The sequence below is a fragment of the Carcharodon carcharias genome, chromosome 13 (assembly GCF_017639515.1).
Source record: "Carcharodon carcharias isolate sCarCar2 chromosome 13, sCarCar2.pri, whole genome shotgun sequence".
NCBI classification, from domain to species: domain Eukaryota; kingdom Metazoa; phylum Chordata; class Chondrichthyes; order Lamniformes; family Lamnidae; genus Carcharodon; species Carcharodon carcharias.
In genome coordinates this window covers 142,687,133-142,715,082 of record NC_054479.1, presented here as the reverse complement: position 1 = coordinate 142,715,082, position 27,950 = coordinate 142,687,133, and the positions used below count along the sequence as shown (strand labels likewise).

At 43.1% G+C, this 27,950-nt stretch overlaps 1 protein-coding gene across 2 annotated transcripts in view; it reads right to left on the bottom strand.

Annotated features, from left to right (window-relative positions):
- Window positions 1-27,433, bottom strand: part of elapor2b (endosome-lysosome associated apoptosis and autophagy regulator family member 2b) — a 108,931-nt gene extending 81,498 nt beyond the window's left edge. The window contains exons 1-2 of one of the 2 annotated variants that reach the window (XM_041202891.1): window positions 27,360-27,433; window positions 26,903-27,055 (exon numbers count right to left, since the gene is read on the bottom strand). In XM_041202891.1, the coding sequence (XP_041058825.1) occupies window positions 26,903-27,037 (135 nt within the window). In that variant the 5' untranslated portion in view covers window positions 27,038-27,055; window positions 27,360-27,433. Of the gene's footprint in view, window positions 1-26,902; window positions 27,139-27,359 lie in introns of those variants that run through there. The other variant, XM_041202890.1, reaches the window with a different exon arrangement.
- Between the last annotated feature and the right edge of the window lie 517 nt (window positions 27,434-27,950).

The following is a 27,950-nucleotide window of genomic DNA, read 5'->3' as shown; positions in this document are numbered from 1 at the left end:
GAAGAGCGTCCTGAAGTCAGTATCATGGTGAAGCAGTCTGGGAAGAGCGTCCTGAAGTCAGTATCATGGTGAAGCAGTCTGGGAAGAGCGTCCTGAAGTCAGCATCGCAGTGAAGCAGTCTGGGAAGAGCGTCCTGCAGTCAGTATCACGGTGAAGCAGTCTGGGAAGAGTATCCTGCAGTCAGCATCATGGCGAAGCAGTCTGGGAAGAGCGTCCTGCAGTCAGTATCACAGTGAAGCAGTCTGGGAAGAGCGTCCTGCAGTCAGCATCATGGTGAAGCAGTCTGGGAAGAGCGTCCTGCAGTCAGCATCATGGTGAAGCTGTCTGGGAAGAGCGTACTGCAGTCAGCATCATGGTGAAGCAGTCTGGGAAGAGCGTCCTGCAGTCAGCATCATGGTGAAGCTGTCTGGGAAGAGTGTCCTGCACTCAGTATCAGAGTGAAGCAGTCTGGGAAGAGCGTCCTGCACTCAGTATCAGAGTGAAGCAGTCTGGGAAGAGCGTCCTGCACTCAGTATCAGAGTGAAGCAGTCTGGGAAGAGCGTCCTGCAGTCAGTATCACAGTGAAGCAGTCTGGGAAGAGCGTCCTGAAATCAGTATCACAGTGAAGCAGTCTGGGAAGAGCATCCTGCAGTCAGTATCACAGTGAAGCTGTCTGGGAAGAGCATCCTGCAGTCAGTATCACGGTGAAGCAGTCTGGGAAGAGCGCCTTGCAGTCAGTATCACAGTGAAGCAGTCTGGGAAGAGCGTCCTGCAGTCAGCATCACGGTGAAGCAGACTGGGAAGAGTGTCCTGCAGTCAGCATCGCAGTGAAGCAGTCTGGGAAGAACGTCCTGCAGTCAGCATTGTGGTGAAGCAGTCACTTCAAAAAATGATGTCAGCACAAAGGTGAGAGTTGATCGGTGAATAGCAGGTAAGTGTTTTTCTCCAGTTTAAAATAGATTAAGCTAAGGAAAGGTAAGGGTTCTAGCTTTTATTAAAGTACATAAATAATTTAACTTTTTTTACTGTATTTAACTTAAAGTAAGGGTTTATTTGTCAACTAGAGGCATGGCATGGCAGGGCAGCTCAGTCCCATGTTATGTACCGCCTGCAACATGTGGGAAGTCCTGGATACTCCTTGCACTCTGACTGACCACGTGTGCAGGAAGTGACACCAGCTGCAGCTACCTGAGTTCTGAGTTTCAGAGCTTGAGCAGCAGCTGGAGGCACTGAGGTGCATCCACGAGGCTGATAATATGTTTTTAGACATTATCACCCCACAGCTTATGGAAGTTCAGACAGAGAGGGAATGGGTGACCATCAGTCAGAAGAAAGGTGTCAGGCAGATAGTCAGGAAATCCCCAGGGTGCATCTCACTGGAGAACTGTTTTTTCTGTGTTGGAAAACAGTGAGAGTGACAGTTCCTCTGGGGAGTGCAGCCACACTCATGGTGCTGTGAGTGGCTCAGCTGCACAGAGGGGGAGGAAAAAGAGGGGAAGAGCAATAGTGGTAGGAGACTCGATAGTAAGGGGAACAGGCAGGCATTTCTGTGGCCATAGACTTGACAGCAGGATGGTATGTTGCCTCCCTGGTGCTAGGGTCAAGGATGTCACTGAACGGCTGCAAGACATTCTAAAGGGGGAGGGCAAACAAACGAAAATCGTGGTACATATTGGTATCAACGACATAGGTACAAAGAGGGATGAGGTCCTGCAAGCAGAATTTAGGGAGCTAAGAAACATTAAAAAACAGGACCTCAAGAGGTAGTAATTTCTCGATTACTTCTGGTGCCACACCCTAGTGAGTATAGAAATAGGTTAGTCCGGATGAATGCGTGGCTGGAGAGATGGTGCAGGAGGGAGGGCTTTAGATTTCTGAAACATTGGGGCCATTTCTGGGGGCAGTGGGACCTGTACAAGGCAGACGGGTGGCACCTGAACCATAATGGGGCCAATATCCTGGTGGGGAGGTTTGCTAGTGCTGTTGGGGGAGTGTTTAAACTAATTTGGCAGGGGAGTGGGATCCTGAGAGGAGGTTTAGCAGACAGAGATGCACAGCCAAAATTAGAAGAGAGAGCAAGTGAGTCTGGAAGGCATAGAAATTTTAGGCCAGTTAAGGCACAAGGGAGTTTGGCAAGGTTGGATGGTATTTATTTTAATGCAAGGAGTCTAACCAATAAGGCAGATGATTTGAGGGCACAAATATACACATGGAAGTATGATGTCATTGCTCTCACCGAGACATGGTTGAGAGAAGGGCAGGATTGGCAGCTCAATATTCCAGGATATAGGGTTTTCAGGCGAGATAGGGAAGGAGGTAAAAGAGGAGGGGGTATCGCAATATTGATCAAAGAATCAATTACAGCAGTAAGGAGGGATGACATCTTAGAAGGCTCCTCAAATGAAGCCATATGGGTAGAACTTAAAAATTAAAAAAGGAGGGATCACATTGCTAGGAGTGTACTATAGGCCCCCAAACAGTCAGAGAGAAATAGAAGAGCAGATATGTAGGCAAATTTCAGAGAAGTGTAAAAATAATAGGGTAGTAATTGTGGGGGATTTCAACTTCCCCAACCTTAACTGCATTAGTCATAGTGTGATAGGTTTAGAGAGAGCTGAATTCTTAAAATGCATCCAGGAGAGCTTGTTAAGCCAGTATGTAGAAGGTCCTACAAGAGAGGGGGCGGACTTGGACTTAATTTTAGGGAATGACGCCGGGCAAGTGGTAGAGGTATCAGTGGGGGAGCATTTTACAGATTGTGATCATAACTCCGTTAGATTCAAGGTTGTTATGGAAAAGGACAAGGATGGGCCAGAAATCAGAGTTCTAAACTGAGAGAAGGTCGATTTTAATAAGATCAGGTATGATTTTGCCAGAGTGGTCTGGGAGCAGCTACTTTTAGGTAAATCTGCGTCAGAGCAGTGGGACTCATTCAGGAAGGAAATAGGGAGAGTACAGGGCCAACATACTCCAGTAAAGACAAAAGGTGGGACCAACAAATCCAGGGAACCCCGGATGTTGAGGGATATACAGGATTCGATAAAGAGAAAAAGGGAGGCTTATGGCAGATACTGAGGGCTCTGAACAGCGGAAGCCCTGGAGGAGTAGAGAATGTGTAGGGGGGAACTTAAAAAGGAAATTAGGAGAGCAAAAAGGGGGCATGCAAAAACATTGGCAGGTAAAATAAAAGGAAAGCCCAAAGTTATTTTACAAATATATTAAGAGTAAGAGGATAACTAGGGAGAGAGTGGGGCCCATTAAGGACCATAGTGGTTATTCGCGTGTGGAGCCGGAAGATGTAGGTATGATTCTAAATAAATACTTTTGTCAGTGTTCACAAGTGAGACGGACAACGTGGGTATGGAAATCAGGCAGAAGGACTGTGATATAATTTTTAAAAATAGCATAGAAAGGGAGGGGGTTCTAAGTGGTCTGGCAGGCTTAAAAGTAGATAAATCTCCAGGCCCAGATGAAATGTATCCCAGGCTGTTGAGTGAGGCAAGGGAGGGGATAGCAGGGGCGCTGGCAATAATTTTCAATACCTCTCTGGCCACAGGAGAGGTGCCAGAGGACAGGAGACAGCCAATGTGGTACCATTATTCAAGAAGGGAGGAAGGGATAAATCAGGGAACTACAGGCCAGTCAGTCTAACCTCAGTGGTGGAGAAACTAATGGAAGCAATTCTGAGGGACAGAATTAATCTACACTTGGAGAGGCAGGGATTAATCAAGGACAGTCAGCATGTTTTTGTTAAGGGGAGGTCATGTCTGACCAATTGAATTTTTCGAAGAGGTGACCAGGTGTGTAGATGAGGGCAATGCATTTGACGTAGTCTATTTGGACTTCAGCAAGGCTTTTGATAAGGTCCCGCATGGAACACTGATAACGAAGGTAAGAGCCCATGGGATCCAAGGCAATTTGGCAAATTGGATCCAGAATTGGCTGAGTGGCAGGAAGCAGAGGGTGATGGTCAAGGGGTGTATTTTTGACTGGATGTCTGTGTCCAGTGGGGTTCCACAGGGATCGGTGTTGGGTCCCTTGCTGTTTGTGGTATATATAAATGACTTAAGACTTGTATGGTATGTAGGAGGGTTGATCAGTAAGTTCGCGGATGACACGAAAATTGGTGGGGTGGTAAATAGTGAGGAGGATAGCCTTAGATTACAGGGAGATATATACAGGCTGGTCAGATGGGCTGATGAGTGGCAAATGGAATTTAATCCGGATAAGTGTGAGGTGATACACTTCAGCAGGACAAACAAGACACGGGAATACACGATGAATGGTAGGATCCTGGGAAGTATCGAGGATCAGAGGGACCTTGGTGTGCATATCCATCAGTCCCTTAAGGTAGTGGGACAGGTAGGTGGTGGTTAAGAAGGCATATGGGATACTTGCCTTTATTAGCCGAGGCATAGAACATAAGAGCAGGGAGGTTATGCTGGAACTGTATAAGACGCTGGTTAGGCCACAGCTAGGGTATTGTGTGCAGTTCTGGAATCCGCATTATGGGAAGGATGTGATTGCACTAGAGAGAGAGCAGAGGAGATTTACCAGGATGTTGCCTGGGCTGGAGAGTTTTAGTTATGAAAAGAGATTGGATAGACTGGGGTTGTTTTCCTTGGAGTAGAGGAGATTGAGGGGGGAAATGATTGAGGTGCATAAAATTATGAGGGGCACAGATAGGGTAGACAGGAAGGAGCTTTTCCCCTTGGTGGAGGGATCAATAACCAGGGGGCATAAATTTAAGGTAAGGGGCAGGAGGTTTAGAGGGGACATGAGGAAGAATTTTTTTCACCCAGAGGGTGGTGGGAATCTGGAACTCACTGCCTAAAAGGGTGGTAGAGGCTGAAACCCTCATAACATTTAAGAAGTATTTGGATGTGCACTTGCGATGCCATGACATATAAGGCTATGGGCCTAGTTCTCGAAAATGGAATTAGAATAGTTAGGTAGTTGTTTGACCGGCGCAGACTTAATGGGTCAAAGGGCCTTTCTCTGTGCTGTAGACCTCTATGACTCTATGAAGATCAACTGCTGTTACACTCAAACTGACCTCTCTGGCTTAATCTCCCATGATTTACAATTTATTCAAAATCTGCGCCACTCCTACATTCCCATCACTGTGCACATTCGAACTCAGCTGGCTCAATGCGCTCCCATATTTACTTCAAGATGTTTATTGTCACTTTCAAATCCCTTCAGAGCATCATCATACCCTACTTTAACAATCTCCTCCAGAACAATGTTCCAATATGCATCTTTTGACACCAATTTATTCCTTGTGCCCCACTCCCTCTATCAGAGGCTGGACTCTTGTCCTATCTGACTTTCACTCCAGGGGCTGGATTTTCATGGAGTCAGAGAGACTCAGTGGAAGGGTGAAAATAGCGGCTGGGACACGATTCCAGGATTCCCGACCCCATTCCCGGGGGTTTCCAATTCTCAGGAGTGCCTTTAAAGGGTATGGGCTGGTTCAGGTTAGGAGCCCGCACCCTGCACTCTCAATCTGGCCGTCTCCATTGCACCGACAGGCGTGCCCTGGTCCTCTGCAACTTTCATGGAGTCGGGCCTCCTCAGAGGTGTCGTGAAACATAGTTTGGGTAAAGGATCCTTTTAAACAGTAGGTTCAAAAGGTTGCACCCATGCTCCCATGTCAGGCAATGCCACCTCACCTACAACTCCACCACCCCCCCCCCCCCCACCCCCAACACCCACCGCCCCCCCCCCCAATGGTTTCCCATGATCTCCGTGCCATGCTATGCCCCTCCATTCATCCCATGGCCCCTCATAGCCTCCATGCCAAGCTGCCCATCTATCCACCCCCATTGCCCCTCATATCCTCCATGTTAAGTTATGGCACTTCCATGCCCATCCACCCACTATACATTCTGCACAGAATCAATGAACCCTATAGTGACAATAGGGTGTTTTTAAAGCACTTTTATAAAAGTCATGCAGTCATAAAAAAATGTTTTTACTACGGGCTAATAGAAGTGTCAATCATCCAGACCCTTTATAGCATCAATTGCAGAAACTGCAAGCACTTGAAGCCTCTTTGTGTAAATAAACATACTGAAGTTAACAGAAGAGATCAGAGAGCCAGAGCTGTCAATCAAACAATGTTTTCCTTGGGATGCAGGTGTTTCTACAATTCCATGGCTGTCTGGGCTCTCAGCCTAGAATGTTCATGTATTGCTATTATATATAGTGATCTATGAACTTGACAACGGGTGAATGTGTTTCCTATTACAGGTAAAATGCAACCAACCTGAAACTATTAGATATTCTGACTTTCCATTTTGGATTAAAAAAAGTATCATGGGAGCATTTTCCATTCTGCCCAAGGATTTGTATATTGACTCGACTCCATTTGCCAAGCTGCACATTTTAGTATGATATGTCACTCTTTATCTACAGTCAACACCTTGCCAAAGAATGCAGATTTCTTTAAATCCGCACTCACTCAGTCAAAACTAAAGAAAACCCAAGTTTACATCATGTTACCTATTTTCACAAGCACAGAATAGTTAAAAATAACTTTTACCAGAGTAAGCAGACCAAACGATACCTCTCAATTATTGGTGAATCACAAAGAACTGCCCATCACAAGGATTTTCAGACTTTTCTGTGCAACATGACAATTCCCAGCTTTGCACGAATCCAGGGCAGAAAAATCTGGCAGGATTTGCTTCAACCAAAATTATTCAGAATACGTAGACACAAGTCTTCAGACCACTATGAAGGTTACTTTAACCAGGTCTACCATCATGCAAGTACGCCGCCGGTGAACCAAGAGCTTCCACGGACTGCACTTTACAGGGGTTGGAAGGAGAGATTAGAGGGTGGACCCCCCCACACCAGGAAGGAAAGTCAGCTGGAAGCCAACTCGTTCCGTGCAAGCCCATCACACGTCCCTTATATGCTGCGGGCGGGTTAAATTGGCTCACAGTAAGACTTCCACCCCTCAATGGGGCTCCTCCCCACCCTTGGGAGCTGCCAGCCAATCTGATTGGCAGTGCAAAGGGCTCAGTAGTGGGCACTGCCGAATCTGCAAGCAGTCCCAATAAGGTGGCCCAATAGATCCCGGAATGGGGTAAGGGTATTTGGTAGGGAGGGTTTGGCGAGCATAAGGAGGGAGCCAGTGGGGTGGGCTTTGGAGAGCAGGTGGGTAGAAAAGAAGGGGGGTAAATACTATCTTAAGGGGACTTTTCTCGATGTGTAAAGGACACCCACCCAAAGATAGTATCCCCCTTTCTTCCTGCCCTTTTAAAAATCTTTTTTAAGAAACACCTGCCCTTTCCCACCTGCCTGCCCACACTAATCGCATTATGGCATGGGCAGCATGTTATTCAGGTCAGCTAGCTTGTTAACAAGCTCAGCTAACCTTTAATTATTTAGTTATATATGGCAGGCAGGCTGCTGATTTCAGTGCCCGTCCACCCACAATGTTATGTGGGTGAGCTTGGAGTGGGGGGGGGGGAGATGGTGGGCTGGGCCCCTGGCCTATACTACATGCCCCTTCGCCACAAACACACCTGGCGGGAGCACAGAAAATCCAGCCCCATGTCTCAAGTCCATTTGTGAGAATAATGTCCAGTCCTCTTACAGAATTCAAACCTTTGACTTGAAGTTATTTTCTACCAATGCAAAACTAAAGCACCTGGACACTAATGAGAACTGTTCTTCCTAACTAGCCTGGTAATCTTTCCAAGTTTCACAGGGCAAACTGACCTGAAGCAATAGGCTACAGTCCATTACCCTCAATCCTGTGATGTTTTACAGCCAAAGAACGTTACTACAATTCATTTCTTTCCCTTGTGTTTTGACCCATTAACTTGTTGCCCTCATCTTTCTCCGGCTTCGAAAAAGGTGCTGCCCGAATTCAAACACTGAAAAAACTTTCCGTTCTCACTCGTATGTTGAAGAGAGCAGCATTTAACAGTATCCTTGATCTACATTACAACATTATCATGGCAAGGCTGCTGCTAAGCTGTGCAGCCATGTAGCTGCACAGCCTTCCAGAACATACTGTGCAGAGAACCAGTCAGCACATAATCAGCAGTTCTGTAATGATACGCACAGGCACGGCCACACACCAGTGTTAAAGGGGCCAGGCAGCACAACAAACAGGCTGTACAGCAAAGAGAAATTAGAGAGAATATTGTTCAAAAGTTCTTCATTATATGTGATGCACTTTGGAAAGTCCAACAGTTAAGAAAAGTGCTATATAAAATGCAAATGCTTTTTGTGGATTTTTCCCAATCTTTTGTCTCTTTATTTCATTTAAAAAGTAACATGCAAGTAACATTCGCACCACACAAGTGCCAGGCAATGACCATCTCCAGCAAGAGAATCTAACCATCTCTTCCTTGACATTCAATGGCATTGCCATCACCAAATCCTCCTCTATCAACATCCTGGGAGTAACCATTGACTACAAACCTAGCTAGGCCAGCCATATAAATACTGTGGCTACAAGAGCAGGTCAGAGGCTGAGAATTCTGCAGCGAGTAACTCACCCCAACCCTGTCCACCATCTACAAGGCACAAGTCAGGAATGTGATAGAATGTTCTCCACTTGCTTGGATGAGTGCAGCTCCCACAACACTCAAGAAGCTTGACACTGTCCAGGACAAAGCAGCCCGCTTGATTGGCACCCCATCCACCACCTTAAACATTCACTCCCTCCACCACCGACACACAGTGGCAGTAGCGTGTACCATTTACTGCAGCAACTCATCAAGCCTCCTTGAACAGCACCTTCCAAACCGACGGAGTCTATCATGTAGGATAAGGGCAATGGATACATTCACTGTCGCTGGGTCAAAATCCTGGAACTCCCTCTCTAACAGCACTGTGCATATACCTACACTACATGAATTGCAGCTCACCACCTTCTCAAGAAGGCAGCTCACAACCACCTTCTCAAGGGCAATTAGGGATGGGCAATAAATGCTGGCCTAGAGGCAGTGTCTGCATTCTGTGAAAACATAAATTAAATAAATCATTTAACTCCTCTTTGTTTCAGCCTACTAGCATGGATAGAAAAGGTAGTCGACAGTCAGATGGCATCTTCAAAAGTTATATTAACAAAGAAATAATAGCACTTACAGAATGATCCTCAGAAAGACAAGTGGTAACTGAACCACTGATTTGCAGAACTGAAGATTGCAAAGACAATGGTCAACTCTAACACAGACAAAAAGCCAACGTTATCCAGAAACATTGATCAAGCTACACTGTAACCTGTCCAGCCCAGAAATTTATTGTTCAAAAACAACAGTTATCCAGAATTTTTTTGCGCAGATCTAAGCAACACATGGACTCAGCATCAACCACATGCCAATCAAACCCGGTCTGTCCATTCCTCTGGAGCTACAAGGAGTTAATATTCCCGGTGTTCAGACTCCGATGGTTGCCACCTTGCTTATTAATATAGGATCTGGTGCTACTTTGGCCCATAAACAGCATGGCGGCAGTACAGGAGATTGATTCATTCGGTTTGTCCAGCTTTCAGGTAGCTGTCTCTCGAGTGGAGGTCAGGTCATTTCCACGCCATCTCCAGCATCTCTTTGAGCAACGTGCCCAAATCTCCACCTCCTCCTTCTCCTGCTGCATCCACCCGTGTTACCACTGCCTCCCCAGCACTCTCCTGTGCCAATACAACCAGCTCAGAGAATATTGACGAGGAGTCGGCCTCCGTTGCAGATGGTAAAAACATCACTCATTCTAACAGCTTACAAAACTTGCAAGAACTGGGTCAGCTTCAGCAGGTACAGATGGCTGTTGGACAACAGCTGCCATCTCTGATCCAGTAGTAAATTATTCAGACAATTCCACACCATGCTGTTCAAACCATCCAAGGTGTTGCAGTGTAAGATGAAACTGTATAAAATATCCAGCAACAGGCCTTGCAGAATGTTCACTTATCAACATTGCAGAATCCAACTCAGGTGTTCAACAGAGCGTCAAGTTCAACACCATCTGGGCAAATAAACTGGCAAACTATTCAGGTGCAGACCATCCAGAACTTTTCAAAATGTCCAGATCGAAGATGCTCAGTAACTGACAGTGACTCCAATAGTCTTCAAGTAACTCGAGTGAAACTGTTATTGCCCAATTTACCCCTCTTACTTTTCTTTTCATTTATTTATGGGACGTGGACGCCACTGGCTGGGCCAGCATTTATTGCCCATCCCTAAATGCCCTTGAGAAGGTGGCGGTGAGCTGCATTCTTGAACCGCTGCAGTCCATGTGGTGCAAGTACACCCACAGTGCTGTTAGGAAGGGAGTTCCAGGATTTTCCAGCGACAGTGAAGGAACAGCCGATATATTTTCATGTCAGGATGGTGAGTGGCTAGGAGGGGAACTTCCCAAGTGGTAGTGTTCCCATTTATCTGCATCTCTTGTCCTTCTAGGTGGTAGTGGTCATGGGTTTGGAAGGTGCTGTCGAAGGAGTCTTGGTGAGTTTCTGCAGTGCATCTTATTAATGGTACACACTGCTGCCACTGCACTCTGGTGGTGGAGGGAGCAAATGTTTGTTGAAGGGATTTCAATCAAGTGGTCCTTTGTCCTGGATGGTGTCAAATTTCTTGAGTGTTGTTGGAGCTTCACTCATCCAGGCAAGTGGGGAGTACTCCATCACACTCCTGACTTGTGCCTTGTAGATGGGGTGTCAGGAGGTGAGTTACTTGCTGCAGGATTCCAGACTCTGACCTGCTCTTGTAGCCACAGTATTTATGTGGCTGGTCCAGTTCAGTTTCTGGTCAATGGTAACGCCCACGATGTTGAAAGAGGGGGATTTGGCGATGATAATGCCATTGAATGTCAAGGACCAATGTTTAGATCCTCTCTCAGTGGAGATGGTCATTACCCGGCACTTGTGTGGTGTGAATGTTACCTGCCACTTGTCAGCAAACCCCCACCCCCACCCCCCGCCCCACCCCATCATTGAGGATGGGGATGTTTGTGGAGCCTCCCCCTCCAGTGAGTTTTTTTTAATTGTCCACCACCATTCACAACTGGATGTGGCAGGACTGCAGAGCTTAAATTCAATCCATTGGTTGTGGGATCACTTAACCCTGTCTATCACTTGTTGCTTATGCTGTTTGGCACACAAGTAGTCCTGTGTCGTAACTTCACCAGGTTGACACCTCATTTTTAGGTATGCCTGGTGCTGCTCCTGGCATGCCCTCCTGCACTCTTCATTGAACCAGTGTTGATCCCCTGGCTTGATGGCAATGGTAGAGCGGGGGATATGTCGGGCCATGAGATTACCGTTTGTGTTCGAGTACAATTCTGCTGCTGCTGATGGCCCACAGTGCCTCATGGATGCCTGGTCTTGAGTTGCTAAATCTGTTCAAAATCTATTCCATTTAGCACAGTGGCAGTGCTATACAACACCATGGAGGGTATTCTGAATGTGAAGACTGTTACAGGTATTAGCATTAATTAAATGCTGTCCAATTTGCTTCACCAGTTTCCTCAGCAACATTTTAGTGCAGCATTTTGGTAGCAGAAACATGGAAGATACAGCATAAGTAAAGTCATTTTTATTACTGCTTTATAATGTTATCACTGTTTTATGCTTCAGGTAGATATCTATATCTACGGTGCTTTCCAGTTCACACGCTTGTGGTTAGACCATTCTATAATGCAGAAAATTCCAAAATCCAGGAATGATTTGCTCCTAAGGATCCCGGACGTGTGAAGTTATAGAATACTGAATGTCTACCCCTACCCCAACATTGCAAACTTTCTTTGATTATAAATATTCTGGTCTACTGTCTGCTGGGGAAGATGTATTTTCAAAATCAGCTGGAAATGACCAAGGAGGCTTATGTGCCCTTCCTCAGCATTCTACACAACCAGTTTTATCATATTTTAGACCCGATAGGCTGGCTACAAAAATAAAATGTTCTTGAACTCACAACCGTTCTAAACAATTAAGGTAAGATTGCCAATTTTCTACAATGCTTTACTAAAGCAAAATAGTGCTCGAAAGCTGAAATACTCAGCAGATCGGACAGCATCTGAAAGCTGCAGCCCCACCTCAAAATGATTTATCAAACTAAAAGTCCTGCAACTACTGAAAGTGGTCAAGCTTCATACAGTTTCTTTCCCACGTGTAGAATTCTCCTGGCAAAAAACTGGGCTCTAAATCCCTCAAAAGCAGAAATTTAAAATGCCGATTTAACTCATAATTTACTAACCCAAGGTTGTGAAGCATGTATTAGCCCATGGGAAATGTATCACTTCTTGTTCCATCTTCCAGTGCGATTCCCTTCTGTGTTCTGAATCGTTACAACAAAATACATAAGAAATGTGAACTTACTAATTGATTAATTAATCAATTATTAATGAATTGGTTCCTGTCGTCCAGTGCAGAAGCATTTGTTAAATATTTGAACTTATATGCCACATTTTCTTAGGTTCAACATCACCAGCCACCCTCAAGATTGGATCTCATGTTCTCTACAATCTGGAGAGTAATCATTTTCTGCCTAGATAAACAATAAAAAGACCCAAAAGTCTTAAAGGAGAACCCTTACTCTGTATACAAAATGTTAGAATGGATCGCATAACACCAGGCAATTTAAAACACAGATTTTTAGCAGGCCAAAACCTCAGGCTCTGAGTCAACAATTTTGTTGTATTTAAATAAGGTCAGTATGCAAACAAAATGATGAGTCACACTTTTCCGCAAAGGTGCTACGCACTTTCTCTCTCAAAAAAACGTGTTAAAACACACACAGACTTCTTGTATCATGGAATCGGCTGTTATTTGAAAATAGCCCCAGCAGTCCAGTTAGCGGGCACAATTTTAAAACACAGAGCTCTTTGCTGCAATGTTGAAATTGGCTTTCTGGTAAAACAGACTTCCAACACAAATATAATGCCAACCTCTTTGAAGATACGCTGAAACAAAAAAAAACAATGGATAACAGCATCTTCTTTAATTACACTGGATTATCAGCATTCCAGCATGAGTGTTTACTTCTCGTCAATACTCAGTGGATAGCCAACCTTTGACAAAGGACGAGGATGTTTGTGACAGCTGTTTAAATGGCTTGCGCCACTCACACTAACATTTTAGGGAACTCTGCTTTACTTAGCAACTCTCACATTCTGATAAAAACAAAAAAACTGCGGATGCTGGAAATCCAACACAAAAACAGAATTACCTGGAAAAACTCAGCAGGTTTGGCAGCATCAGCAGAGAAGAAAAGCATTGACATTTCGAGTCCTCATGACCCTTCGACAGAACTCACATTCTGATGCCCAGTCTGTCAGATCGCTGAGCTAACGGCTATTCCTTAGAAAATTTGTGTGGCCTGCGGTTTAAACCTCTTGAGTGCTGTTTCTAAATCTATACATTCAAAAATCCAGTTTTTGGCACAGCATTTCATTTATTTTATTTTAGATTAATACATAAAGTTTTATTTAATGTCAGATGAAAAGTATTGGGGGTGTACTTAGAGAAACCTGAAGCATAAAGATTCCCAAGAGGCACTGCATTCAAATAACATTTAACTCCTTGGTTTCGACATCACATCTAATCAATGTTGAGAGAACACAACTTCAAAAGCATTCAAAGACTGGACTAGACAGGAGAGAAATGAAAGGAGAAATAGATATAATAGCAGGCAGAGAATAAAGTGCCACATACATGTCCAATACACTAAACCACAAATGCCAACCTCTACAATGGCAGGAGGGCAAGAATAATTTACTGGTGAAGAGTGGACTTCAATGAGCAAGAACATAGCTGGGCTGGATATATTGGAGCCAAAGGTTGGCAGGAAAAACAGTAGCTGAACAATGGGCTACCTTCAAAGAGGAGATGGCTTGGACACAGTCATGGTCTGTTCCCTCAAAAGGGAAGGGTAGGACAAACAAATCCAGAGCTCTCTGGGTGACAAAGGAGATAGAAATTATGTTAAAGAAGAAAAAGTGTACCTACGACAGGTGTCAGGTAGCAAATACAATTGAGAACCAAGCTGAATACAGAAGGTTCAGAAGGGATGTGAGAAAGCAATAAGAGAAGCAAAGAGGGATTATGAAAAAAGACTGGCAGCTAACATAAATGGAAATCCTAAAGTATTCTATAAGCACATCAATAGTAAAAGGGTGGTAAAAGGAGCAGTAGGGCCACCAAAAAGGGGATTTACACACAGAGGCAAGAGGCATGGCTGTTAAATGAATACTTTGCATCTGTCTTTACCTACGAGGCAGATGCTGCCCAGGCCATGGTGACAGAAGAGGGAACTCAGTCACTAGAAGGGTTTAAAATTGATAAGGAGGAGGTATTGGATAAGCTGTCAGTACTTAAAGTTGATAAGGCGCTGGGACTGGATGAGATGCATCCAAGAATAATGAAGGGAGTGAGAGTGGAAATTGCAGAGGCACTGGCAATAATCTTTCAATGTTCTCTGGATTCGGGGTGGTGTCGGAGGACTAGAGAATTGTAAACATTACACCATTGTTCAAAAAAATGATGTAAAGATCTGCCCTGCAATTACTGACCAGTCAGTTTAACTTCAGTGGTGGAGAAACTTCAAGAAACAATTATTCAGGATAGAATTAATAGTCACATGAAAAAATGTGGATTGATTCAGAAGAGTCAGCATGGATTTGTTAAAGGAAAATCGTGTCTAACTAGCTTTCTAACAGAGATGGTTGATGAGGGCAAGGCCATAAATGTGGTGTAAATGGACTTTCAAAAGGTGTTTGATTTAGTGCCACACAACAGACTTGTGAGGAAAGATTATAGATGATGGGATAAAAGGTACAGTAGCAGCGTGGATACAAAATTGGCTGAGGGATAGGAAACAGAGAGTAATGGTTAATGGGTACTTTTCAGGCTGGAAGAAGGTTGTAGTGGAGTTCCCCATGGGTCGGTATTGGGATCTTTGCTCTTCCTGATATGTATAAATGATCTAGATCTTGGTGTGCAGGGGACAATTTCAAAGTTTGCAGATGACACAAAACTTGGGAGAATTGTAAACTATGAGGAGCACAGTGTAGAACTTCAAAGGACATTGACACATTGGTGGAATGGGCAGATAGGTGGCAGATGAAGATAAATGCGGAGAAGTACGAGGTAATACACTTTGGTACAAAGAACGTGGAAAGACAGTATAAAATAAAGGATACTATTCTAAAGGGTGTGCAGGAGCAGAGAGATCTGGGTGTATATGAACATAAGTCATTAAAGGTGGTAGGACAGGTAGAAAGAGCTGTTACTAAAGCATACAGTTTTCTGGGCTTCATTAATAGTGGCATAGAGTACAAGAGCAGGGAAGTTATGATGAACTTATATAAGACACTGGTTAGACCTCAGCTGGAGTATTGTGTACAGTTCTGGGTGCCACACTACAGGAAGGATGTGAACGCATTGGAGAAAGTGCAGAAGAGGTTTATGAGAATGGTTCCAGGGATGAGACACTTCAGTTATGAGGAAACATTGGAGAAGTTGGGACTGTTTTCCTTGGAGGGGAGAAGGCTAAGAGGAGACTTGATAGAAGTTTTCAAAATCATGAGGGGTCTGGATAGAGTAGACAGGAAGAAACTGTTCCCACTCATAAACGGATTGAGAACCAGTGGGCACTGTTTTAAAGTGTTTTTCAAAAGAAGCAAATGCAAGGCAAGAAAAGACTTTTTCACACAGCAAGTAGTCAGGGTTTGGAATGCACTGCCTGGAAGTGTGGTGGAGGCAGGTTCAATTAAGGCATTCAAGAGGGCACTGGGTGGTTATTCAAATAGTAACAACGTGCAGGGTTATGGGGAAAAGGCAGGAGATTGGCACTAAGTTAAAATGCTCAGAAAGCAGGTGCAGACATGATGGGCTGAATGACCTCCTTCGGCACCATAACAACTCTGTGATTCTGGGTGGCTGAGAGTTTCACTTGTGCATTCCCACATATAGACAAGAAATATAAGAATTTAAAAAGAAACCAAGCATGTCATTCATTGAAAATAGAATCATAAAGTCTACTGTGGAAGGGCAGAAAAGCTTAGAAGAAACTTACTGAAGTTTCTTTTTGGAAGTATTGCAATGCTAGGAATAGTGACCTTCATCTGTGTAACTTGCTGTGTCTATATATAAATCAGTTTTATTTTGCTGCATGCAGAATTTGCAAAACAATTTGACTGGTTGTTTCTCTTGAAGCACCTGATACGAGGCAAGGACACAGTGAAATTGATAGCCATAACAACTTAAGCACCTTATCCAACAAGCAACATGACCTTTTTAGTGAATCCACAGTAACTAACAGCAGAAGGTCTCCAAGCACGTGATATATCCAATGGGTTGGAAAGCTGAAGGCATGGTGAATTGAAATTTGTATCACTTCTGAAGCACTCCAGTAACATTTCAAAAAATTGGAACATTCCAGGGCAGATTTTGCTGCAACAGGATAAGCAACATCCTTAATTATTAGTTAGGCTTGTACCTGCACTCTTCAGTTCAAATAAAATTTGCTTGAAATGTGACAGCTTCAAAACCCTTCAACATTTATCTATTTTTATAAAGTGTTCCCATTGGCCAAAAGTTGTTTTTTCCTTTGAATGCCAACCTCTGCAGAGACCCTATTTGTTCATCCTTTGTTTGTGTGCATGCATGTGGGGAATCACAAATTGTATGTTAACCAGTTTTTGCAACTTGTTTTTAAAGGGAAGTTTTGCTTCATAATAACTCAACCATTCTAAGTTTATTGAAAGAAACCTGGTTATAGCCTCTTTTATTCTGGTTCAGACAGTCGCAAAAGTATAAACTGCCCATTTTGTCGACTGAATGAAACATTTGCATTCATGGTGTGACCTGTGGAGTAGTGGGGCTAGAAAAACTGCACACTCCGTCCATCCCAATCTCAACACTGTTAACTACCAGACTTAACTTTTTGTGGTGATTTTATTGACCAATTAATGCACAAATGCAGTAAATTCAAAATGACAGGAAGTTAAAGGTGAGATCCTATTTTCACAAAGAAAACAGCAGAAATTGACAGCAACTTGTGGCAATTCACAGGGCATCTCTTCCTTGCCACAAGTTTCCAACTGATTTACATATTATACATAAACCACTGACATTTTATAATTCACCACTTCAAAAAAAAATCTGATTTTGTTTGCAAATAATCCATTGTTGTTGAGCCAAAGACTACTGTTGGGATTTGGGGTATTTCTGTAGAGTTTTATCATTCAGCATCTTACGAACATGTTCTAAGCTGACCACATATTTACAACCTGAAAACTGCAGCTTCTCACTATCTTCCCGTGCAGTGTGCATGGGCTTGGGGATTTACTTATTTGATTAGGTATCACCAACCACATAAAATTTGTGGGTAGGCCCAGCTTTTCTTCACACAGGCCGAAATATTTTGCTCGTAGGGCAGGCGCATGCCCGACCCGAACAAGTGTAAACTGATGGGCGGCGACATCAGGCGAGGGTCCCAATGTCATTGTGCACTCGCACACTGTTTCGGTCGGTGGGCACGCATGGGAGTGGGCAGTGTGCCCGCCGACAATTAACAGGCTTATTAAGGCCACTAAAGTACCAATTAAATGAAAATTTTTGCTGCCCGTCCAACCTTACAGTTGGCAAACAGGCAAAACGGCCAAGCAGCCTTTGGATTTTTTAGGAAACCTCATCCACAGGCGGGAGGAGGTTTCCAAGAGCAATTAAAAAGAGTAAAAATTTTTAACATTTCATTCATAACATGTCCCTGCTCAAGTGACAGAGTCACATGAGGGGACAAGTTTTTTTTAACATTTTAAAATTCTTTCTTTTTCATTTTTTAAACCTTCAGCTCCCTGAGACAGCTCTGTGCCTCAGGGGGCTTTTCCTGAACGCGCATGGGCGAACTTGCACACTCGCCCTCCTCTCCCCTCCACACGCAAGCAGCACTGAGCGCTGCAGCGCGGGTTTCACGCTGGGCGGTCCTTAGTTGGCCCGCCAACGTGAAATTGGGGCGGCAGCCCGATCATGAGAGCTGGTCGGCTTCCTGACCCCTCCCGCTCACCCCCCACCAAGCCCGCCCGAGGAGGGAAAATCCTGGCCTTAATTTATTTCAAGAAGGAAGTCAGTTGAATTCTGAGACACAGCCAAACCATAAATACAACAGAACAGTTTGTAGCTTTAGGAAAAACAATAATTTTCACACTCAAATAGTCAATTTAACATACTCAAAAACTTATATTCGAATCTGACGATAAATTATGATAATTCAATTAATAAAAAATACCAATTCTACACAGAATGGAAGAAATCAATATTAAATCATATCAGCCATGATCTTATTAACTGGCAGAGTAGGCTTGAGAGGCCAAATGGTCTACTCCTGCTCCTATTTCCTGTGTTCCCATGTGTAATACACACAGCATCTGAAGAAACACAGGAGAAGTGGAGATAATAATCTGTAGTGAGAAACCAGATGCACTAGGAATAACTAAAATTTGGCTGCAAAAGGACAGGACTCGCATCTAAGTATTGCAGGTTGCAGCATAATTAGAAAGGACAGGGGAGGAAGAGCAGTCATGGGGTAGTTGTATTAACTAGAGAAAAGATAATGCAGTTGGAAAAAAGGGACATAACTAGCAGAAAATTAGAATCCATATGGATTGAAATAAAAGACAATTTCAATCACGTTAATGGGGGTATAGGGTGGAAAGGAGGTGGAGGAAGAAGTATTTAAGAAAATATCTGAAATGAGTAAAGGACATAGAAATATCATCATGGGAGATATTACTGATTCCCAAATAAACTGAAAAAGATTTTAAAAAGGGGTACAAACAATAGAGTTTTTACAATATATGCAGGACACTTTTCTTACCCTGTATGGAAAAAGGCCAACACAAGAGGGAACATTGCTGGATTTAGTGATAAGAAATGAACTGGAGCATGTAAAAGAAGTAAGTGTAGGGGAACATCTTGGCAATAACAATCACAAGATAACAAAGATTAAGATAAAAATTGAAAAGGACATAAGTAAGGAAAAGACCAAAGTAATAAATTTGAAAAATGATTTTAAGGGGTAAGAATTGAACTAGGGAAAATAAACTGGAAAAACATACTTGCCAGCAAAAAAATAGGAGAGCAGTGGGAATGATTAAAAAACAGTGATCAATACAGTCCCGGAGAAGTATATCCTACTAAAAGCAATAAAAGACAAGCAGTACTGACACATGATAGAGGAATAAAGGAATAAGGGAAAAACTGAAACTAAAGGAAGAAGCATACACTAAGGACATAGACAACAAAAGAGAGGACTACAAAAGGTAATATGCAATGGTTAATGAAGAAGTCAAAAAAACAATTAGAAAGGCAAAGAAAAATTATGGAATTAAATTATCAAAGAATAAAAAAACAAATAGTCAAGTATTCTGGAGACATAGATAACAAAAGAAAATCAACATAGGGATAGGGGCTCTTATGGGTACACACAATAAACTCAACTAATGACATGGAATCCTTACTCAAAGTACAAAATAAAAACATCTAAGGCTGGATTTTAGGCAGGGTTGGAGTACCTGTCAATCAGCATAAATGTCAGAAATGACCTCATCCCTGCTTGACCAGCTCGTTGCTGGGCTATTAATTGGCTTGGAGTAAGCCTTCAGGGAGGAAGTCTCAACTCAGAGAGCTGCAGGCCAATCAAATGGCAGACATCTGAATCTAACAGTGCCAGCAAGGGTGGCATGTACTGTTAGGACAGCAGCAGTTCCAAAGGGAAGCTTGCTACGATGGAGTCTGGATTTTAATGCAAGTCCAAGACCTCATCAGGGCTAGGCTGGAGGGCTCCTGCAAGTGGGGAGAAGGGGACGAAGGGGCTGGGTGGGCAGGGTAGGGGCAGAGGGGAAACATAAGGGTGGAAAGACCTTGGAGTGGGGGGCCTCCGCTGAGCACGGGAGGCCAGTGCAAGGAGATACCCCATCCCTTTGTCAGGCCACTAGCCACCCAGTGAAACCTGCCCATGGGTAAAAACACAGTGGTGGCAGGGTTAAGGGCCTCAATTGGCCCATGGGCAGGTGGACTTCCCATGCTGCTGGTAAAATTCCAGTGGGGCAGGTGGGTAGGAACCGCGAATAGTGCTCATGGCATGGCACCCAATTTTACAGCCCCTCTCCCACTTACCAAACCCCCTCAAGGACCTGTAAAATCCAGCCCCTAGAAACTGAAAATATAACAGCATGATTTGCGCTCATTCCAAAAAGGAAGATCATACTTTACTAACCTTACTGAATTATTTGAAGAAAGGGTGGATAAGAGCAATGAATTAGAAGTAATACATTTGATTACCAAAAGGTGTTCAATAAGGTTCCACATTGTAGAGTCATGACTAAAGTCAAAATATATGGAGCCAAAGAACAAATATTCTTCCTTCCATTATGAAATAAGAAGTTGGGATGTTTGCTGATGTTTGCACAATGTTCAGTGCAATTCACAAATCTTCAGATCTGAAGCTGTCCGTATACATATGCAGCAAGACCTGGACAATATGCAGGCTTGGGCTGGTAAGTAGCAAGTAACATTTGATCCATGTAAGTGCCTAGCAAATGACCATTTCGCTTAACATTCAACTGCATTATCACTGCTGAATTCCCTCTTGAGGTCAGCATTGACCAGAGGTTGAACTGGGCCAGCCATATAAGTACTGTGACTACAAAAGCAGGTCGGAAGCTGGGAATTCTGAGGCAAGTAACTCATCTCAAGTCCTCAAAGCCATCTACAAAACACAAGTCAGGAGTGTGATGGAGTACTCTGCACCTGCCTGGATGAGTGCAGCTCCCACAACACTCAGAAGCTTGGCACCATCCAAGACAAAGCAGCCTATTTAGTCGGCATCCCATCCATCACCTTAAAATTCACTCCTGCCATCACTGACACACAGTGGCAGCAGTGGGTACCATCTACAAGATGCACAGCAGCAACTCATCAAGGCTCCTTCAACAGCACCTTCCAAAACACAAAACTTCTACCATCTAGAAGGACAAGGGTAGCAGATGAATAGGATCACCACCACCTGGAAGTTCCCATCCAAGTTACTCACTATCCTGACTTGGAAATATATCGCCGTTCCTTCACTGTTGCTGGGTCAAAATCCTGGAGCTCTCTCCCTCAGAGCACTATGGGTGTGCCTACACCAGATTGGCCACAATGGTTCACGAAGGCAGCTCACCACCACCTTCTCAAGGGCAACTAGGGTTGGTCAACAAATGGCCTAGCCAGTGATGCTCATGTCCCACAAATAAAGTAGCAAAATAGATAGCAAGCTGATTGCAAATCAGAAAACAGGGGCAGGGGTTAAAAGTAGTTACTCAGATTGACAATGGTGGATATGATGTTCCACAAGGATTGGCACTGGTTGTTTAGATAAATGACTTGAACTGGGAATTATTAGTATTTATATTAAATCATTCCTCCAACTGGAGTGCTGTATTGTTTACTGCACTATAAAATCAAAGTGACGGGCTATAGAGAGCTCTTTATCTTAAAAGGTTTTTCTGCAATGATGTTAGCATGTTAAAAACAAGTAAAAACTATCTCCCTGGAAAAAATAGTCTTAGATTCAACTGTTTTGACTGCAGTTAACACAGATAGTCGGTGATTGTTCAAGCAGTACAAGCAATTTTGTTGCATGGATGTATTTCATAAACTTTGTGTTTTGAGGCAAACAGATTGAAGTAGGGTGTGGAGGAAGTACATTCACTGCTTGACATTTTAAGCCTGAGATGGATAGCACTGATAAAAGCACTTTGTGTCACCACAAGAATCCCAATCCTCATCAATAAGATCATATCAATCAAAACAAGTTGATCTTCTCTATGACATCCTCAAAGATGCAAAAATATTGTGAAAGGCATTGCTCCTTTCTCCAGGAACAATGTACAATATATCAATATCTGGTAACAATGGACTAATTCTATTTATAGACATCAAGCAACCAGAAACTAATTTATATGTAAAGCCTTTGATTAACTGATTTCACTAATCATCACTGAGAAATTAATAAAATTAGTTTAATTCATCTACACCTCTCACCACCATTTAATAGATGAAAGGTTGCAGTTATTTTCTTTACCAAAATTACAAAGGACTGTGTAAAACCTTGAGGACTGGTGTCTAAACAATACACTTCATTACTGTCTAATAACTTTCTGCTTTCAATCCATAATTGTCCCTCTTTTCTCCACATCAGCTTCACCTCTGCAATGTCCACCCTTTTGTGTTGGTTTGCACCTTGTTTGTCAATCCCGCAGCAGCATTGCTGGTACTTTGGGGCCTATCCAACATCCTTTAAGTATGTTAGCTGAGATGGAGGAGAGGTAAACAACACAAGGTTGAAGAGATGAAAACACAAACAATAGTTCAGAATGAATCACATGTTGTGTCTGCTGCAGTGAAAGCTTTTCCAGGGGCAAACGTGGAAACTCAATTTTCAAACCAGAATGCTCATGGCTATTCCAAAAACTAAACCTACTCAAAATGGCCATACAACCATTTTAATATGTTGCACTAACTTCATATATCTGTTTGATATATGGTGCAAGATTAAATATGTAGCAAGGCTATGCTGTCAATAAGTATTATCATTTTACTTTGTAAATTTTGCAATTGAGTCTCCATTATTCACCATAATTACAGGAAGGATGTAATAGCTGTGGAGAGAGTGCAGAGGAGGTTTACAAGAATGTTGCCAGGGTTAGAAAAGTGTAGCTATGAGGAGAGATTGGATAGGTTGGGGTTATTTTCCTTAAAACAAAGAAGGCTGAGAGGTGATTTGATTGAGGTGTACAAAATTATGAGGGGAATAGATAGAGTGGACAGGATAAAATTGTTTCCCTTGGTGGAGACTTCTAGAACCAGTGGACATAGATTCAAAGAAAGTGGCAGAAGGTGTAGGGGGGACATAAGGAAGAACCTTTTTACGCAGAGGGTAGTGGGTGTCTGGAATTCACTGCCCAAGTTGGTGGTAGAGGCAGAAACTCTAAATTCATTTAAAAAGTACCTGGATCTGCACCTTAAGTGCTGTAAGCTGCGGGGCTATGGGCCGGGTGCAGGAAGGTGGGATTAGAAAGGGCACCTGGATGTCCTCAGGCTGGCATGGAAAAGATGGGCCGAATGGCCTCCTTCTGTGCTGTAACTTTTCTATGGTTCTATGGTTCGGTAATGAAGCCAACCACCACTTTCTCCAAAACATAATCAAGATCCTCAAGTTCTGGTCCTACACCTAAAGTATAGTAAATATTTTAAACACACTAACCAAAAGATGCATTACATAGCTCTGTTCACCAAGAAAATGATGAAATGCAAATGGCAAAAGATGGTATGCAATGTGGTAATGCCTTGTGCAAGGCTTTGTTCTGTTAAAATTCTGCTAAATAATAGATAGGTGGATAGTGTATGTTCTATTGAATCTTTTGTGTATCAATTTTGTACATTAACAGACAGAGGAAGACATGAATGTTGGTTTAACAAAGGGGCAATTCACACACAAGCTGTGCTCAATTCAAAATGGAGATAACATCCACAAAAAGAAAACTCCTTTGTAAACAAATACAATTCCATGACGAATCATAATGGAACATGATATCACTTGCACATGACGGTGATGACCCAAATGCCATGCAGCATTTATGTCTTACTTCTTTGTCACATCACTCTTTTATCACATCAAGTTTACTTAAATTAAAATCTTGAAGGAGGGCTCTAAGGCAAACCAGAATAGAGGGCTGTTGAGATTAACTGTGATGAGATGAAACAAGATTTGAAATAAAAATTATGCATACAAAAACAGACCACATCTTTCAAAATGTCATTTTGACAATAGTGAGTTTTTAGACGTGGGAATATAGGGACAGGAGAAGACCATTTTGCTCCTTGAGCATTTCCCGCCACTCAGTGAGATCAGGGCTAATGTGTGACCTAACTTCATATACCTGCATTTGCCCAAGATCCCTTAATTCTTTTGGTTAACAAAAATCTATCAATTTCAGATTTAATATAACAATTGATCTAGCATTAATGGCCATTTTCAGAACAAAGTTCCAAAATTCTACCATGATTTGTGTTTCCTATTCTCAGTCGTATCAAGGTCCGGTTCTAATTTTTTGGGCAATACCATGTTCCTAGATCCCAAACTAATGGAACAGTTTCTCACTATCCACCCTACCTGTTCCCCTTCATATCTTGAAAACTTTAATCAAATCACCCTTAACCTTCTAAATTCAAGGAAGACAATTTCTATAATCTGTCCTCATAATTTAACCCTTGTTGAATCCACTTATCATTCTGGCCAGTCAACACTGCACTCCCTCCAAGGTCAATGTATTCTTCCTAAGGTGTGGTCCCCAAGATTGCTCACAGCACTCTAGGTATGGTCTAGCATGGCTTCCACCACTTGTATATAAAAGCCAGCATTCCATTAGCTTTTTTGATTATTTTCTGTGCCTGTTCATATTTTAATGATCTATGTACCTGAACCCCCAAGTTTCCTTGGATATCCACTGTTCATACCGTTCAGCATTTAGAAAGTGCCCTGCTCTATCCCTTTTATGTGAAAAGTAGATGACCTCTCCAACACTGTATAGAACATTGGTTCAGCCTCAACTGGAGTATTGTGTTCAGTTCTAGGCAACACGCTAGCAAAGACATGAAGCGCAAAAAAGATTCATGAAAATGTTTCTAGGGATGAGGAACTTCAGTTATGTAGATATATTGGAAAGGTTGGGACTGTTTTCCTTGTAGAAGAGAAGGTTGAGAGTTGATAAAGCTATTCAAAATCATGGGGGGTCTGGACAGTGTCGTTAGGGAGAATCTGTTCCCATTGTTGGAAGGATCGAGAACCAAAGGGCACAGATTTTAGGTAATTGGCAAAAGAAGCAATGGTGACACGAGGAGAAACTTTTTCATGCAGCAAGTGGTTGAGATCTGGAATGCAGTGCCTGAGAGTGTGGTGGAGGCAGGTTCAGTCAAGAGGGAGTTGGATTATTATCTGAATAAGGAAGAATGTGCAGGACTATGGGGAGAAGGCCAGGGAGTGGCACTAGGTGAATTGCTCCTTTGGAGAGCTGACACAGACACAACTGGCCAATTGCCTTCCTTCTGTGCTGAAACCATTCTGTGATCTTGATTCTGTGATCCTCTGTGACCTCACATTTACCTACACTGCAATCCATTTGCCGCAATCATCACTGTCATTGTCCACCACTCGAACTGAAATTGTTTTATGATACAATAATTGCAATGTTCTTTGACAATTAACACTGACCATGATTTTGCTTTAAAGAAATTAACAATTGAAATTTGAACAATAAATTACTACAATTTAGCTCAATTTTAGACTGGTCCTTCTAATAAATTTGAGGCTTGATTTTATTTACAATATTCATCATATGACACAAAGTTAAGCACATAGAAATTGATCATTGAGATGGCCAAAAAATGAATTGCATAATTCTACACATGCGCTCAAACTATTATTTCAGAGATAATTCTAGGTACGTGGTCATTTTCTTCACCATAATGTCAAGACTATTCCACACAAGACAATAAGAGGAACACGTGCATCCGTGCGCTCAGTCCAAATATGTATTTCCCATGAGGTGGATATGCGGAAATGAATAAGCGGTGGCTGAATTCACTTAAAAGGGCAGTGTACCCCTAATAATGCTGTTTGTAAACTACCTCCTTGTTGGCGCTACTACCTAAACTGTGTAGTCGCCCCCCTACAAGTGTTTAATTCTAGGTAAAATTAATAAAATGCCATTGCAAAAACATGCATTGCAAGAGATATCAGGAAAATGAGAATGATATTATGGCAGTGTTACAGGTGAACAGTCAGAACAGGTGTCCCTGGTTTCTCCAGGAACTGAACTTGCGAGGTAAGTTCCCAAAACTCCTCCTCCCCTGTTGCTGTAACACCCTCCCTTTAAGGTCGTCTTTCTCTGACTATACTTCCAATTAGTTTATCAACTTTTAAAGGTGAGCTCAGAAAATCCACACTTAAAACCTGTGCACAAATCAATTTCTGAATTATTGACAGATCCGGGAATGATTGACAAACACACACACACACACACACACACGACAGGCTATTCATTTGGTTTCAAGCGGGTTGTAATTTGCTTTCACCTGTCGGCTACACTGTGCCTTGGCTTCTACTGATTGTTTAACAGACATATAAAATCACGTATAATAAATCTGTGCTTTTGCTTTGTGGGATTTAAAGCACTGCTGTATACCCATGATGTTATCAGTAAAGCGGCTGAGACAATAAAAGAAGTGGGTTCAATCCCTGGCCACAAGCATCAGCTGCACGAGTTGTTTGTTAACCAGATTCCGAATATATTGAGGGGAGAGAGGGAAAATCTCTCAAAACTACCGGCTTAATTTTAATAGAGGAAATGGCATTCATTTACTGCATCACGCCCTTAAAATGACTTAAACACTTTACAGTACCGTGCCAGAAGATTAACCATTTACCAAAACCGATTGTTTTTTTTTTGACATTTAACAAAACAGAAACCAAACCCCAACACAGTTCAAATTCTGAGGCAGCATTCTGGAAACTGTAATAACAGATTTAATGTCAGCATCATCAAGTCGTTTCGATCAGTGTGGCACAGCGACCGAACGGTGTATTTTAATTTGAAAGGGTTATTTCAAATACAACAAAACAGAGACATGGAAATAATGAATAGTCCCTTATGAATGACAGGAGGCTGATGCTACTCCAAACGCCTTCTGGTTGGTTGGGGTGGGGGGGTGGGGGTGATGGAATGATGGATTCTGTGGATAAATAAATAGCACGATCGCTGTATTCTCCCCAAGCTTGGGGCCAAACGCTGAGAATACAGCATCTCTCATCATTAAATCATGGCAGACAGAAGGGGACAGAGAGCAATTGCTGGGACTCACCTTTTCACAGGCTGGGAGCCCTGACACCACAGCACCGACGAGAAGCAAGCCCAGGATGAAAGCGCTCACAACCCAGGTGCCAGAAGCAGCCCCTGGCAGAAACAGCTGGCTGCTTCTTCTTGCTGTCGATTGCATGGCGAAGCCGCTCAATCACTGCAAACAAACACACGTTAAAGGGGATCTCCGGATTCTGCTTTCTATATTAAACCACCACCCCCGCCCCCCTCCTCCTTCTCCTGTCTCTGCTACACATAAACCAAATCCCTTTCCTCCTCCTCCTCCTCCTCCTCCACCCAGGCTGCGCGTACCCTTCCAGGGACCGGCCGGCACGTCATGCGGGCTCCCGCCATGCACCCCCCCGCGCGCGCCCCCGAGGCCTGGCGGGCACACGCGCCCGGGGCTCCAGTTGTGCACACTGCCTCGGGCACGGCCGGGGAAAGGTGAATGCCTACCCTACATTTCAAACTTGGTGTTGGTGGGTCTGCGCCTGATTTATAAATGCATTCTCTGCGATCACCATCAGACATTGCATGTTCCTAATGTGGATCACTTCAAAGTCCAGGCTTATACCCTGGCTTCCTGCCTAACCCAGTGTTTCCCAGAATATGGAATCAGTGTTACTTCCTCCATCCTTCGAGATCCAAATCCCAAGGCTGCAAATGGAACATCACTTTTTCTTTACCAGAAAACACAAGCTGGCAATTAAGATTTGTACTTCAGCCCTGATAATGTAATGCTTTATGCCAAAATTTGAAAATATACCATAAACATAAATAACCATAAGTAAACAACTTAAGTGTTGAATCAAATAGACCTATATTCTCCAGAGTCTCTAGACCTTTTTTTTTAATTCATCCACAGGATGTGGACTTTTCCAGTTGGGCCAGCATTTATTGCCCATCCCGAATTGCCCTTGAGAAGGTGGTGGTGAGCTGCCTTCTTGAACCACTGCAGTCCATGTGGTGTAGGTACACCCACAGTGCTGTTAGGGAGGGAGTTCCAGCATTTTGAACCAACGACTGTAAAGGAACAGCCGATATATTTCCAA